Source organism: Orcinus orca, chromosome X, assembly GCF_937001465.1.
Source record: "Orcinus orca chromosome X, mOrcOrc1.1, whole genome shotgun sequence".
Lineage (NCBI taxonomy): Eukaryota > Metazoa > Chordata > Mammalia > Artiodactyla > Delphinidae > Orcinus > Orcinus orca.
In genome coordinates, this window is record NC_064580.1 from 73512757 (window position 1) to 73530237 (window position 17481).

The 17481-nt window shown below is 32.8% G+C and overlaps 1 protein-coding gene across 1 annotated transcript in view; it reads right to left on the bottom strand.

The window, feature by feature from the left end:
* Positions 1-17481, bottom strand: part of HDX (highly divergent homeobox) — a 177094-nt gene that overhangs the window by 140844 nt on the left and 18769 nt on the right. Inside the window, exons 2-3 of the mRNA XM_033404037.2 lie at positions 11632-11778; positions 5288-6406 (exon numbers count right to left, since the gene is read on the bottom strand). Coding sequence (XP_033259928.1) covers positions 5288-6406; positions 11632-11778 — 1266 coding nt within the window. The remainder of the gene's footprint in view (positions 1-5287; positions 6407-11631; positions 11779-17481) is intronic.

Here is a 17481-nt window from a genome sequence, read left to right on the forward strand (position 1 = left end):
CCCCAAATTGATCTACAGATTGAATATGATCTGTATCAAAATTCCATCTGTTGTTTTTGCAGAAGTTGATAAGCTGATCTTAAAATTCATATGCAAATTTAAGGGACCTAGAATAGTTAAAATAATTTAGATAAAATAGTAGACATTTGGAGGACTCACACTTCACAATTTCAAAACTTACTACAAAGGTACAGTAATACAAACAGTGTTGTATCAGCATAAGAAGAAACATATATATCAATTCAATAGAACTGAGAGTCCAGAAATAAACTCTTCCATATGATTAATTGATTTAGAGAAGGATGACAAGACCATTCAATGGGGTAAGTATAATCTTTTAAACAAATGATGATGGGACAGCTGGATATTTATATGCAAAATAATCAAGGTGAACTCCTACCTCATATCATACACAAAAACAAGATCAAAACAGCTGAAACGCCTACATATAAGAGATACAAGTATAAAATTCTTAGAAGAAAACATATAAGTCAGTCTTTGTTATTTTGGCTTAGATAATAGGTTCTTAGATACAACACCAAAAGCACAAGTAATGACAGAAAAAAATAAATAAATTGGACTTCATCAAAATTAAAATTTGTGTTTAAACAATACCCTCAAGAAAGTGAAAAGGAAGCATATGGAGTGAGAGAAAATATTTGCAAGTCATATATCTGATAAGGACCAGTATAGAGAATATGAAGATCTAAACACAACTCAAAGAACAATTTACAAAATGGCCAAATTCTCTGAATAGACATTTCTCCAAATAAGATATTTGAATGGCCAATAAGCACATGAAAAGGGAGTTAACATTGTTAGCTGTTAGGGAAATGCAAATCAAGATCTCCCTGAAATATTTCACACCCATGATACTGGCTATAATCAAATGACTGACATGACAAGTGTTGGTCAGCATGTGGAGAAATTAGAATTCTTTTACATTGATGGTTGGATTGTAAAGTGATACAACCACTTTGGAAAAACTTTTGGCATTTCCTCAAAACTTTAAGCATAGAATCACAATATGAACTAGAAATGCACTCATAGACATATACCCAAGAGATATGAAAACATATTTCCACACAGAAATTTGTATATGAATGTCCATAGCAGCACTATTCATAATAGACAATATGTAAACAACTCAAATGTCCATCAACTAATGAATGGATAAACAATTTATGCTATATAGACACAATGGAATATCATAGAGCAATGTAAAAGAATGAAGTGCTGATACATACTATAGCATGGACCTTGAAAACATTATGCTAACTGAAAGAAGCCAGTCATAAAAAACATTATATTGTATTATTCCACTTATAATAATATTCAGAATAGGTAAATCCATAGAGAAAGATTAACGGTTGTCTAGTACTGGGATAGGGGATTTGTTGTGCTAATCAGTATGTAGTTTATTTTTGAAGTAACAAAATGTTCTAAAATTCGATTGTGGTACTGCTTGAACAGAGCTGTGAATATATTAAAAACTATTTAATTGTACACTTCTGATGTGTGACTGCTGTACTATGTGAATTATATCTTAATAAAGTCATTTAAAAATGATCCATGATAACTACACCTATTCAACACAGATTACTATTGCTTTTTTAAAGTTCACTATTTGCCTGAGAGTTATTTTAGCAAAGTCGATCTTACTGGCCCTCACTTTCCTCAGGTCAAAATACCATTTTTATTGGTTTAGAATGTCATGATGTTTAAAGTTTTTACAACTATTAAATTTCCATGTTTATTTAAAAAGTGAACTTAAGCACACAAATACTGAATAAATTTGGAGGGTAATACCAAATTACTCCCACTGGTGGGGGATACATTGTACTTTTTTAGTAGCTTTTAAAGAAAGCTCAAAGTGCTCTATGTCTATTAACTTCTAAGTTCTTAAGAAGTTCACAAGAGTTGGGAATACAGTTAATTTTTAAGTAACAATAATAATTACAACAAAATCCTGAATGTATAGCACTTGTTTTCCAAAACACCCCAATATCTTCACATAGATTATCATCAATTATTAATCTGTAATCAACACAGCACTCAAGATGGGCTGACATAGACATAATATGAAAAGTGAAAGGCACTTTGGAGACCAATACAGTTGCAATCTAGCTCCAAAGGAGTGAGGTCAACCCATAGAGATTTTGAAATAGAACTGGGCTATAGTATCCTGGTATAGTTACCTCCTGACAGTTTCCTTACCATCACTACAACTCTTAATATGGTATTCCAAAGTGACTCCAAAACAGTGCTGATTTCAACTCTTTAGCATCCTCATGGATTTCCTCAGTTTGTACTCAGTCACCTATATAGCTTGCAACTAGGCTATACTCTAGGAATAGGACCTCGGCTTGAAGATACCTGGTACAACAGAGAGAAGAGGCAGATATCTCTGTTATATTATAGTCCCAGGGTCAGAAACTAAAGAGAATTGCTTGATTGCTTATAGTTTCATAGCTAGAAAGTTGACAAGATGGTCATAGGTTTTATTTTTCTAAGTCCAGATCTACTAATAATATAGCTTGGTAATAGAGTGTCATCAGAATCTTGGAGGATAACTACCATGGACTGAAAGTTTGGGTCGCAGCTGAATTCATATGTTGAAACCTAATCCCCAAAGTAATGGCAATTGGAGGTAGAGGTTTTGGGAGGTGATTAGGTTGTGAGAATGGAGCCCTCATGAATGGGATTAGTGTCCTTACAAAAGAGACCCCAGAGGGCTCCCTTACTACTTCTGACACATAAAGACTCAGTGAGAAGATAGCGATCTATGAATTAGGAAGCAGGCACTCACCAGGTACTAAATCGGCCAGCACCTTGATCTTGGGCTTCCCAGACTCTAGAACTGTGAGAAATAAATGTTTGTTGGGTTTCAAGTCACCCAGTCTAGGATATTTTTGTAATAGAAACCCAAATGGACTAAAACATTAGTCTTCATGGGCTACACTTCCCCAGGCTACCTTGGTTCCCTAAAATCTCTACTAATTAAAATAAAGGTGGGGCATGAAACTAATATCATATTGTGTCTACTATACTTCAATGTAAAAATATATAAATAAAAACAAACAAAAAAGAAAGGTGGGGCAAAGTGATGCCCCAAGAGTTCTATGCAAAGACTCTCTACCATACTGTCTCAGATCAAGTTGGAGGAGTTCTGTTATAATATAAATAGAAATATATGGGCTTTTAATACATAGATTATGGTGAGGTTGAAAGCTGATCACCAATCTTCTTTCAGCCAGCACTACAGCTATTTCTTCCTCAATCACACTGTGATAACTGTGGGCTGTGCAATATTTTACTTGAAATGGAATATAAAGACGACCTGGACTAGCAGAGTTTCATTAACTTTCCAACTATGATGTCATAAGTACAAGAAAATTTATGTGCCAGGGAATGTATACGGAAGCTTGCACAGATTGTATTATTTTATTTATAGCATTCCTGTGAAGTATATATTATTAAGTGCATTATACAAATTAGGAAACTGTTACCCAGAGATGTTATGACACTTGCCTGAGGTCACATGAGTAGAAAGTAGCAGAGCCTAGATTTGAATCCAGGTCTGTCTGGCTTTAAGCCCATGCTCTAAATTATGTCAGATTGTCTTTCTTTAAAGAGATTACTTTTCCAAAAATATTGCTAAGTTTTATTCCATTTAAAATGATCTTTTATATAAAATAAATTTTATTTCTTTAAAAGTTCTGCCAGGAAAAAAGATAAAGACTGTAAAAAGGTCTTTTTTTTAGGCTAAATTATCCTTTAGGGAGCAATCGATTTACGAAAAATTAAAACTTAAACTTTGCGCTCTCAAGCCTCCAAATATTCTAATAAAGTTGAAATTGTTAGGCTGCATGGTAAAGCAGAAAAAAAACCCCACATGATATATTTCTGAGTTGGAATCCTGGTTCTGTCTTGTATTGGTTGTATGATTCTAGACAAGATATTAAAACATGGATAACATGCTTATATGACCAGATTGCCATGAAGATTAAATGAGATCAGGTATATAAATTTACTGATGGTGCCTAGTACATGCAAGGCCCTCAACAAATCATAAATGTTATTATTATTACAATTATTAGGAACAACACTGCTGAAGGGGTAAAAAGTACAAAAGAGGTGAATGAAAAGGGGCATTGGGAAGGATCTTAAAGGTATAGTTCAATGTTACTTTAAGCATGCTTTAGGAAAGAGCAAACACAGAAAAATGAAAAGATCCTTAATAAGAAATGTCTACTAATGATGACGATGGAGTACTATTCTGTTAGAGATAGGTGCCAGAGGGATACTTCCTATACTCTATTATTGCTTTTCATTTTGTAGCAGGGAGCTATAAGATAAAAGGAGTCAAGAGAAGTTGGTTCCTTATACTGGTTGATAATAGCCTGGAAGCATTTTAAATACAGATAAAAAATACTGTGGTTGAACAAATTAAAGGGTCTAGCTAGCAGCAAGAAAAAATGGCAAACATTCCTGCTTCGCTATTCAAATTCTCTAAAGCAGATTTTTTCAGAAAGAAGATCTATGGCCTTAAGAGATATTCTGAGGTAGGTTTATACCTCACTGTTGAGATTATCTGAAGCATATCTAAACAACTAAATATGTGAAACAGTAAAAAAATAATGCTTATTTTTTGCACAGGTCGAAAATTGCTTTAATTCGTACTTTGAATGTGTCTCTTCCCTCTAAACATTTTAAAAAAGACAATTTGATTAACGTTGCACTTAATGTTTTAATAGAGCATTTACTTTTAGAAAAAAAACAGCTGGCTGAGTTACTGCAGGCTCTGATTTCTCAACCATTGTCGCCTAGAGAAATGATTGACTTGCCTGACTATGTACTCAGGGAAAGCACCACTCATCTAGTGACATCTTCCTAAACTGCAAGTAAAAGTCATAACAGGAATAATCTATGTTCAAGAGGATGAGTCTAGCCAATTCAGTCCTATTTTAGTGATAGGAAATGCCATGCTTCCCATAAGGCTATTATTTCCTGAACAAAACTATTTGAAATGTCAGGAGATAGTTACCATGTTATAAAAATTATTATATTCCATGAAAAAAAAAAGGATGCACCATTTTTAAACGTGACAAAGAAAGCACAAGATTCTTTAAAGAGTTGACCCCAAACCACTATTTAGAAGCAAACAAATCAAAGTACTTCAAAATATGAGTTGTGACCCAGATCTCAAGTCTAATTGATTACCAACACAATTTTTTAGACCAAACAAACTTTTATAAAACCTTTATAAAATAAACATACACATTACCTGGTAATTGTTTTGGTTTTGTGATAACCTCAATTGGTTTGATGATGCAAAATGTGAAGAAAAATTACTCCGTGATGGATTTGTATTACTGTACATTGTAGTAGATGCTGTATGTAATGAGGTCCGTGGTGTCAAATGGTATTCTCTGTTTTGATACAGTACATTGTCTGACAAGTCTCTAATATTCACCATTGGTGAATTTGGCATATTTCTTCCTGGTCTGGGCAAAACTGTACTTTGGTTCTCAGCTCGAAGGGAACTGCCACTTTCATAAAATCTTGAGTAGCTTGGTATCTGTGCTCCCATCAATGCCAACTCTTCCTCTCTGGCATACTCATCATCAGCATCTCCAGTCTCCATTGCAATGGACAAACAAGTTCCTTCTGTTGAACTAGGAGGCTTCTGTGGGGCATTTCCTCCCAGAATTCTCTGGGGGTAATCACTAACTGCCAATGAAAATACTTCACGGATTTCCAAGTTTTGTGTTCTGCAGTAAGGGTCTCTAATAGGTGGCTTTTGCCCGCATAAGTTATGTGATGCTAGACCCGTGTGTTCAGGCTTATATGATCTTTGAATTCCGACTGGTTCAATTTTGCAAGGTTGGTGGCACACAGATGGCTTTTGTGGTACCGTCAACTCAGAGGCTTGCATTGAAGAGCTTCCATAGTGTTTCTTTGTGTGATTGTATACAGAGTTTCCAGCATTTAGCACACTTGTCTGTCTGGACAAAATAATTGTTTTTTCACCTAAGAGCAGAGAGGCATTTTTACAGTGTGCTACTTGTCTTTGAACAGGAATGTGCAACTGAAACTCAGTATCATTTTTACTGGCTGTTTTCTGACTAGGGATTTTATGTGCTTCTGTAATTTGTGTATTTGTATGTTTGGTTGTCCCTTGCCTACTTGATGAACTGGCTGGACTGTATATACCAGTTACAATGACATCATTATTGGGTGATATCCAAGAAGACTGTTGTCTTGAGGTTGGAGCAATATTAACCACATTTCTGACTGTAACGTCTGGAGCTGCCAAAGGAGTACCAGAAACAGTTCCTGTTGTTGCTGCTCCTGATTCAGAATTCTTACTACTCATTTTTCTTCTCTTATTGCCAACCCACGTCTGGAAGGATAAAAAAAATGATATTATGGAAAAGTTCTTAACCAAAAAACAAGAAAAAACAATTCCTATGTGATAAATTATATTCTCATTTGTCATAAAATCAAGGCCTATACAAATTTAAAAGAAAAAAATAAAAGAAAAAGTAACTAAAGTATAAGGTCAGAGATAATCAGGGACCAGCACGTAATAAATATCTAGGAACTTTGATAGGAGAATTGTATTATTCTTCTTTTCCTCAAAACCCTTCCAATTAATGTGTAGCAAGAACCCTAAAATGTTTATATCCCTTGACCTAGTAAATTCATTTCTGGGAATTTATCCTAAAAGTAATCCTAGATGTATACAAAGTTTATATGCAAAGATGTTCATCATATTTATGTATAATAGTGAAAAATTGGAAACATACTAGAGGTAGGATGTTTAATGACATTGGAAAATGCTCATAGTATTGTTAAAGAAATATACACTAGGCATCTTCAGATTTAACAACTTCTATGAATATATCATAACTTGGTTAATTTAACATTGCTAGATATTTAGATTACTTTTAGAAATATTCACTATTTTAAACCATATAGCAATACACTTCACTGTGCATGCATCTTTGTACTATTGGTCCATTAGAATGCCATCTTTAGAAGGAAAATTGCTAGGCTTTTTGATATTTTCAAACTACCCTCCAATGTATAAGAGTTCTGGTTTCCCCACACCCTCAACAACACTTTGCATTATCTTTTTGTAGTCTCTACTAGCCCAGGAGTTAAGAAAAGGTATATAATTGCTGTTTTGATTTGAGGTTCTCTGGTTACTATATCACTTTGATAGAGTTGCTTACTGATTACCTCTACTAATTTTTATATTAGGGTATTTGTCATTTTTAATTGATTTATAAGAGCAATTTCCTACTGGAGGTAGCAGCACTTTGTCACAAGTTGCAAATATTTTTCCCAGTTTGTCATTAATTTGTGGTAGTTATTTTCTTCTTTATGTTTTTCTCGATTTACCAAATCTTATACAGCGAATATGTATTACTTTTATAAACCAAAAATTAATAAAAATAATACCAGTGGTTGGCATTTAGAATTTGATTACAAACTATGTACTTTTATATAAGTAATTTATTATAATAATCTTAGTATTATTACACTGAATCATGATTCTTAAAATATGCAATAAGAAATATTATGTTCCATAAAATTATTAGTAAACTTTATAATTATTTCAAAATGCATACCATATTATAAACTACCAAAACACATTAATCTATTAAGAATTTCAAAAAATAAATAAGTGAAAACATTAAATGAACTAGCCTTGCACAAACACGGTGCAGAGTGTATTTGGTTAATTTTGTGTGATGTGCTTTTGAAAACCACATAAATTATCCAATTTTCAATGTATATTTATATTATATACAACATTAAATGTTGTAATACTATAAATAAAAGCTAACATGTATTGAATCCCCATTATGTGTTTTCATATATATTAGCTCCTTTGCTAGGTATTATTTTCTAATTGTATAAATGAAGAAACTGAGATTCAGAAATATTAACTAGCTTGTGGAAAGATATCCTGTCAGCTACTGGCAGAGCAAGGAATCAAAATTAATTTAACTTGACCTCAAAGAACATTCTCCTTCCACTATGGTGAGAAACCCCTGAAATGGAGTTGGCCACTTCTGTTGGACATTTTACTTTTATAATTAGTACTTATCTAATAAAATGTCCCAGAAACTGAGATGCTCCATTTTGCTTCACATGAGGCTGTGGGAATTTAAAACTCACTCTTATTTAGCTTTACTAAACAGCAGAAGTGAGAATTATAAGCAGAGGGACAAATGAATATAAATGTCACAAGAGAAGGAGGCAGGGGAGAAAAACTAAAAGGTTCTAAAGTATACACTCGAGAGAAATATTTAAAAAGAAATATGTGGCTGCTTCCCACTAGCTGGATATATGTATATGTGTAGCTGATTCACTTCATTATACAGCAGAAACTAACACAACAATGTAAAGCAATTATACTCCAATAAAGATGTTTAAAAAAAAGGGAAATGTTTGGGGATATATATAATTTCAATTTATGGTTCAAAAAAGTGAATATTACAGATATTCAAAATAAGTCACTGTGTTATGGCTTTTCAAATAAAAATATGCATAGGAAGCATGATGTATTTGTTTGTAATTTCAATATTTTAAAACTTTCAATGGGAAAGCATAGTGAATTGGTAAGATTTAAACTCAAGATCTACTACATCTGGAGGGCAACTCTGGACAAGATTTCTAAGAAAGCAAACAACCTACCATGTTCTCATCACAATACCTACCTTAACATAGGAATTTTAAGTGATCTTAGTGCACTGCAAATTTATGGCTTACTTTTATAGTTTTATAGTTCATATATATAGTTACTTATATAGTTTACTAGATATCTATATCGTGTACCCATAAAAAAGTAAAATGCAATAGTAAAATGAATATCACATGAATATGAAACTCAGCTATCTAACAACTTCACTTGTGCAGAATGCAGCCAATATAGATGTCACAAGACCCATGTACTTTACTGAAAAGACAACACTTGATCTTAAAACATACCTTATCTTATTTTACACATAATTTTACCAAACCTGGTATCTTTTTTTTTTTTTAACAAAACAGGATGGGGCTTTGGTAATAGTGATTGCTGTTGAAAACACCTTGATAGCACCAAAACTAAGAATATTCATTAAATATTACTCACTAAAAAGGAGAAGAAAGGAAAAATAAAAGAGAATTGTTGTGAGAAATCATTAAATGGTCTGGGGTTCTTTAGTAAAGGAGAAAGTCACTCCATATAACTTACCATGTTGTAAGCATTATTATTTTATAGCACAGTACAATAATTGATTTCCATAGTAAAACCCTGAGTCAAAAAGTAAAGGTTCAGTTATTTTCAATAGTCTCTATTGAAGTAAAGTAGGAAAGTATATAGTTAAGAAATATATTTTAGTAAAATGTTGAAAATAAAGAAAATGCATTACCTAAGGGTTATCAGTAACTGAATTAAATTTTACTAAAAGTCATTCAGTTACAGGATCCAAAATTTACCATTGCCTATAGGATGTAAATTTCTCATTCCAAATGTTTCATTGGTGAGAGAGAAAAAATGGGTCAATCAAATTGATATGATGAGCATTTGGGGTTTGGAACTAATAAAGTGATACTACATAGAAAAAAAGAAAGGCAATAAATTTGGGTCACCAATCCTTGGTGTCCATTAAATTCTTTTTCAGTCCTTTTTTAGAAAGTCAATGTCTCCAAACTTTTCCTTTTCCTATACCTCCTTCTTTGTTTTCCTGTTCCTTTACCCCACTATATATATATATATCATGGATGTTTTAACCTTTTAAGTTCTTTTTACATTGGGATCAAGTTCTTAGTACAGTGAGATTTTAGTTCTTTTGAGGAAAAACACAATAAATACTGTATTAAAATAATAAAGGAAGATCTCTTTGAAGTAGAACATGTAGACCTAGCAAAATACTAGGCTCAAATACTATATTAAAAATAATAAAGGAAGGTCCCTTTCAAGTAGAACATATAGACCTAGCAGAATATCAGGGGCAGGGGAGGTTGTGGAATAATGGGTCTATAAACAACTCCCTTCTCCTCTGGCTGGAAAAGCTGCCAAAATTGTGTTAAAATTTAGATTAGAAAGACTGAATTTCTGCAGAATAAACACTCTCCTAGAACAGAGAAAATGAATCTGTTTCACACCATTCCTTATAACTTACATAACATTTTACTTGTAAGCTTACGTTCTAGAAAGTTTATTTCTTTCATTTCCATTACTTGTTACAGATTTCACACCATTTGGAGCAAGATATAAACCTTTGTATTTCAACACTCTCAATATTCAAGTACAATCAAGTAAATTATTAGGGGGAAGATTGCAATAGCAAATTGTAAATATGAAAGGTCACAGTCCACAAAGCAGCTGCCTAAGAAGACTTTTCATCTTAAAGTAATGGTAAAATAAGACAGAAGAAAAGAAAGAAGTTATTGCAGAAAAAAAATGAGTTTGTACTTATAAAATGGAAAACTCATCAACTTGAAATATTACACATTTTAAAATAATTTTTCTAAGTCAATTACATTTCTTCTCGAGGTTTTACTAAAGGTATTGCAAATAGGGAATTTAGAGCTATCAACAGGAGATATTTCTAGTTCTTACAAAAATCTGAGTATGATGGTTGATCTCAGCAAACAAGAAACAGATATCCTGGATATTTCCCTCCTAGAACTGGTGGCATAATTCCCTATTTGAAGGTGAATATATCCTTCAGTCTTTAAATAATAGATTTTCCAAAGAATTCTTCTTATCAAGAGATTTTTATCTTTGGGGTCTTTAAAAGTTCCTCCAACAGAAAAATAAACTTAAATAGAAGTCCTTCTCTTACCAAATTAGCCTAATGAATGACAAGGATGGGAAAACTGCTAATCTTTGAATCCCTAAGGTTTCGCTCCAGGGAGATTTGTAGCCCGTTCAGACAATCATGAAAGGACCTATGCACTCACTATGAAATCTGTGACTAGCTCTGTTAGGTTTATCTCTTGCCTCCTCTCTATCACCTTCTCACTGCCTTTCCCAAATGTGTAGCAGCTCTGATTTTTACAGCTGAATAACAATGGTTGTGATAAAGGAAATTTTCCTCCCTAGGGATTTCTTGTCCCTTACTTGCTAACCCATTAAAATGCATACATTTTACTTAAAAGGAGGAAGAGATATTCATAAAAAGGATAGGTTTTCCTAAAAAGACAAAAATACTAAATTCATAAATACCTGCTGGAAAAATTTAAACATAACAAGAAAATATGCTAACTCCCTTGGTAAATGCTTGTTTTACTAATATCAGTTTGGAGGATTATATCTAGATAAATTCTAGGTGTAAACCAAGCATGAGATCAGCAACTAATCCTAAAGGTACCTATTAGTTCAAAGGACTGGGATTTTTAAAAGATATATTTAAAATGCAAAAGTTTTAGTGCTTTCAAGGTATTTATAGAAAACAAAAACATACTAAATGATTAGGTATTTATTAAAAAATAGTAATTTTATACCAGGAAAATGAAGCTGTTTATAGTTAGTGACTTCACACCCTGATAGTTTTTTTCATATTAAGCAATTATGACTTGTAGTACAAAGCTATAAATTCAAGAGTTTAAGACCTCAATACTTACCCTGACTACACTGAAGTCCAGCTTAGTCTCCTGTGCACACTGTAATATGAGCTGAAAGCAATTTTTACTTTGATTTGTCATTCCATTTTCATAATAACGCTGTAAAATCCTTTGTTGTTCTACAGTAAATACAGAACGTAGATTCATCTAAAAATAAAAGAAGATATTCTGAAAATTTGAATAAAAATTGGGTTTGTGTAGAATTTGCACGTTTTTGTTTTTTGATACAATTTCAATGCTTTCAAGCTGCAAGATTTCTTTAAGTGAAATAATCCCAGTAATGGGCAATAATTTGTGTGCTAAAGGGAGAGAGGTTCTCATAATAATGAATATTATGCATAATGTGAACCCTTATTGAATTTGTTCAGAAAAAGTATCAACTTTAAAGACCAAAAAAAAAAAAAAAAAAGCAGAAAGCCCTTATCTGGTTAGTGTCAGTGCATGGAGAGAAAAAGCTTCTTTCACCAAAATAAATATTTATGGCTAGTAAAGCCAGAGATTGTGGCATGGTAGTAGCCATAGGTGGTCAATTATCAACAGGGACACTCACTGTTCTTTGTCAAGCAAGGCATCTGGCATATGTCTTACAGCCAAAAGCTGTGCTCTGAAACAAAAGGGTGCATTTATTCTTTTATTTTTCTGGGCTAAAGGGGTTCATTTAATGTATTAAGTCAAAATCTCTCTTTAAAGCTTAAAAATAAACAGGAAGTTTTAGTGACTGAAAATGTATTTGCTTTAGGCAATACTAACCAAAATAATTATTTTTAATAGCTGTAGTATATAAACCAAAATTAAAAATCATGTATAGTTTACTAAAAATATACCAAGTACTTTTAATCGACAACATCATAATTAGACAAGAGAAATTTTAAAAACACATTGCTCTTCTTGCCAATAGGCAAGATGTTTAATATTAAGGGAGAACAACTCTGTGAATCTCACAAATAGAAGCAGGTCAAACTCTTCATAAAGGAGATGAATTCTAGTAGTGCATTTTATAAAGAAGAACACTAATTAGATAAAGGCAATTTCAGGTTCCTCTTAAAAGCTGTCACACTAAAATTGTTATTCCTAAAAGCTGACAGAAAGAAAACCCTTTGCAAGGAATGAATCTCTTCAAAATTAGGAAAACAGTGGCAACTAAAACAATATAAGCCAAACCAAACAGAAATCATTCTAGTATACTGGGTATGGAAAAAACTAAGTACATTGACATGGAAATAAAAAATAATTTCCATTTTTTGAATATTTTGAACAATAAAGCAGTTTCATAAAGAAATTAAAGAGAGTCACATAGCCATCCAGTGAAATCTGTACACGACTTGTTTTCTTGACCATGCAAACGTTTTCCTATATAATGTTAAGAGATCAGATGAGAGAAAATTGCCTGTGAGAGAGGGCAGGAACATTCAGAAACAAATAACTCCACTTTATGAAGGGGATCTCATTCAAGTACAACAATGTGGAAATGTAAACCTCTTATCTGCAACCAGACCAAATTTTCAAGGATGTTTGGGCCAGAGGACGATATTCATCAAAGCAATATTACTATCATGTTTGCCAGTTTTCAGAGCAATTTGGGGTTCTTTTTCCTAAGTGATTCAGCTACAGTCAGGAGAGGAGCCAGAAGATGACGGTCAAATACCTGAAATACCTCATCTGTTGTGGATTAAGAAGCAAGGTATTGGTATTCCAGTACTTTGGAATGAGATCTGAGGAGTGTGGTAAATTTCAATTCACTAATGCATAATACGGGTAATGGCTCTGATTCTTCTCTGTAGGGCTGTAACTATCATAAAAAAGCCTAGAGTACAAGATATGGCTGATCCCCAAGTGTATCACTATAGCTGCCTTATGTAGGAATGGTTTCCTATTGGCTGGCTACAACTGTTGCTCCAGTATGATATGAATCTTAAAAAGCATGGCAGATTAGTTATCTTGGTCTATGGAGTGGCAAGTTATTGAATGACTGCACAGCCAAAGTTCTTAATCGCTTGCACAAAAATCAGGAAAAAAATGTAAAAACTTTCATTTTAAAAGTTGGGTTGTTATTTATGTGGAAGATAAAATGAAAATCCATTGGATTCATAGAAAGTGAGGTCTACTGTATTGGGGTAGGGAAGGTAATTAACTGAACTAGGGGATTAAATATTGAAATAACAAGTCATTTAGCTTTACCTCATGATTTCCTAGTCTAATCCTCTTTGCATTGTACTACCCACTGAGCATATGCCAGCCCACAAGGAATAAGACAACTTGTGTCCTACTCTCAACTCCACTGGAGACTATTTGGTAAATCACTTAATTTCTATGAGCATCCATTTCCTAGTTTGTAAAATTCTGGATTATATGACTTGTTTTACTTACCAGTATGGATTGTTAAAAGTAATTTAAGATATGTGAACTCATTTTTCTTACATTTTTTTTCAGCCACACCCCGCGGCTTGTGGGATCTTAGTTCCCCAACCAGGGATGGAACCTGTGCCCCCTGCAGTGGAAGCATGGGGTCCTAACCACTGGACTGCCAGGGAATTCTCATTTTTCTTAAGTTTTAAAGCATGTTATAGTTGTAACAGATTTATATTTTAAAGGATAACTAGGCCCTTCAGTTTATCTATCATATTCAGATATGGAATTTCTTAGGTTGCTCTCAGCTTTAGGATTTGGTGTTTTAATGAAGACCCTGAGCCATTGGCAAAAGATTAAACTATGCTCAGTATGTTCTATTCAAACAAGCAGAGAAATGAGTGAAATATTTTAGATGTATTGCTTTGGAAATACTTGAAAAATACAGCTTTGAGGAATGAAATAGCTAAAATATAGCTAAGGCTCTATTTTTACATTGGAATATTTCAGATAAATTCCTATGTAACACTGTCCTTATATATCTGATATCATACTTAAAACCAGCTCTAATAATGCCCTAATAATGTTTTAAGTGGCTAAATCATTTGAAAAGTACAAAAAAATTTCACTCATTAAGGACTCGTTCTTGGAAAACCTGGTTTTAAAAATGGAATGAGTCCATAAAATCATCACCAATTCAAATAGAATACATTCTTGCCAACACTAAATATTTGAATTTTGGGTAAGCCATCAACTTTTTTGTTTGTATGTTTACAAAGAGTTGAGCTTAGGTTAATATAATACCTTGAATAACTTTATCTTGGCCAACATGTCTCTATTAACATTGTCCTTTTAATCCATTATTATTATTCGCTTTTAAATTTACATACAGTAAAAATCACTATTTTTCATGCATGGTTTTATGAGTTAAAACAAACATATATAGTCATGAAACCACCATCACAATTAAGGTACAGAACAGTTCTATCATTCTGAAAAAAACCTTAATGCTGCTTATTTATAATCAATCTCTCTAGCCACCCAGCCCCTGACAATCCCTATTCTGTTCCTATTATTTTGTTTTTATAGAATGCCATATAAACAGAATAATACAGTTTGTATTTTTTCTGAGACTAGCTTCTTTCATTTAGCATAATGTATTTGAGATTCATCTGTGTTGTCTGTACCAGTAATTTGCTCCCTTTTCTTGCAGAGTAGCATTCCATTGTAAGAATATACCACAGTTTATCCATTCATCCATTGAAGGACATGTGGGCTGTTTTAAGTTCTTAGCTATTATGAATAAAACTGTTAAAAACATTTGTGTGCAGGTTTCTGTCTGAAAATATGTTTCCATTTCTCTTGAATAAATACCTAGGAGTTGGACTGCTGGGTCATATGGTAAATGTATACTTAACTTTATAATTCAAATATAAACGCTTTCCAAAAGTACAAATTTGCTTTTGCACCAACATTCTATGAAAGTTTCAGTTCTTTCACTTTCTTACCAGAATTATAATCACATATTTCTAAAAAATTAGTCATTTTAATAGTTCTGTAATTGTGTATTATTATTGTGGTTTTAATTTGTATTTCCCTAGTGATGATAATATTGAGCATCTTTTGCTATTCTTATTTGTCATTCATACATCTTCTCTGTAGAAGTGTCCAAATATTTTGCAAATTTTTAAATTGGATTGTTTGTTTCTTATTATTTAACTTTTAGGGTTCATTACATATTCTGGACACAAGTCCTTTATGAGAAATATGATTTTCAAATATTTTATCCTCGCTTGTGCCTTGTTTTTATTTTATTAACAGTGTATTTCACAGAGCAGTTTTTAATTTTGATGAAACCCTATTTATCACTGCTGTTTAGTTTTATGGATTGTGCTTTTAGTGCCATACCTTAGAAATCTTTGTCTAGCACAAGGTCACAGAAACTTTTTCCTATGTTTTCTTTTAGTAGCTTCATATTTTTGCATTTCACATTTAAGTTTAGGATCCATTTGGAGTTGATTTTTGTGTAAGGTGTGAAGTACAGGTCGAAGTTTTGTGGGGGTTTTTGCATATGGATATCCAATTGTTCCAGTACCATTAATTGAAAAAAACTTTTTATTGAATTGCTCTTTCATCTTTGTTAAGAATCACTTGACCATATATGTGTGGCTCTTTTTCTGAACACTCTTTTCTGTTCCATTGATCTATGTGTCAATTCTTTCATTAAAACCACACTGTCTTAACTACTGTAGTTTTATCATAACTGTTGAATCAGGAAGTGTGAGCCTTCTAATACTGTAATTAAAAAAAATCAATTTAGCTATTCTACATCCTTTACATTCTCATATGAATTTTAGAATCAGATTGTTGGTACTAACAAAAAATTCTGCTGGGATTGGATTGAATCTATAGATCAGTTTAGGGACAATTGCTCTGTCTTCCAAATCATGAATATGATATACTTCTCTCTAATTATTTAGATCTTGTTTGATTTCTCTCCTCAGAGTTTCATAGTTTTCAGTATACAGATTCAGTACATAGTCTGTTAAACTTATACCTGTGTATTTCTTATGTGTGTGTTGTTTGTTTGAAGGGGAAGGGGGGTATTGTAAATGGTATTTTTAAAATCATGGTTACTATAGTTTAAAATAATGTAGTGTATATTTGAAATTTGCTAAGAGAGTAGATCTTAAGTGTCCTCACTACACCAAAAAGAAATAGAACTATGTGAGGTGATGGATATCATATATGCATTACCTTGATTGTACTAATCATTTCATTATATATATATATATATATATATATATATATATATAAAATCAAACCATCATATTGTATACCTTAAATATATACAATTTTCATTTGTGAATTATACCTCAATAGAGCTGGAAATTTAAAAAATTTCCAATCGTTCGCTGCTAGGATATCAACATACAATTTAATTTGGTATATTCACCTTGCTAAATTAATTTACTGATTCAAGCAGCTTTTTTGTTGATTGGTATTTTCTAAACAAATATGTCATCCACAGAGAAAGGCTTGTTTCTTCTTTTCCAATACATTTCCCTTTTCATTCTTCTTTTTTTAACATCTTTATTGGAGTGTAATTGCTTTACAATGATGTGTTAGTTTCTGCTGTATAACAGAGTGAATCAGCTATATATATACATATATCCCCATATCCCCTCCCTCTTGCGTCTCCCTCCCACCCTCCCTATACCACCCCTCTAGGTGGTGACAAACCACCGAGCTGATCTCCCTCTGTTATATGGCTGCTTCCCACTAGCAATCTATTTTACATTTGACAGTGTATATATGTCCATGCCACTCTCTCACTTCGTCCCGGCTTACCCTTCCCCATCCGCATGTCCTCAAGTCCATTCTCTACGTCTGCGTCTTTATTCCTGCCCTGCCCCTAGGTTCTTCAGAACCACTTTCTTTTTTTTTTAGATTCCATATATATGGGTTAGCATACGGTATTTGTCTTTCTCTTTCTGACTTACT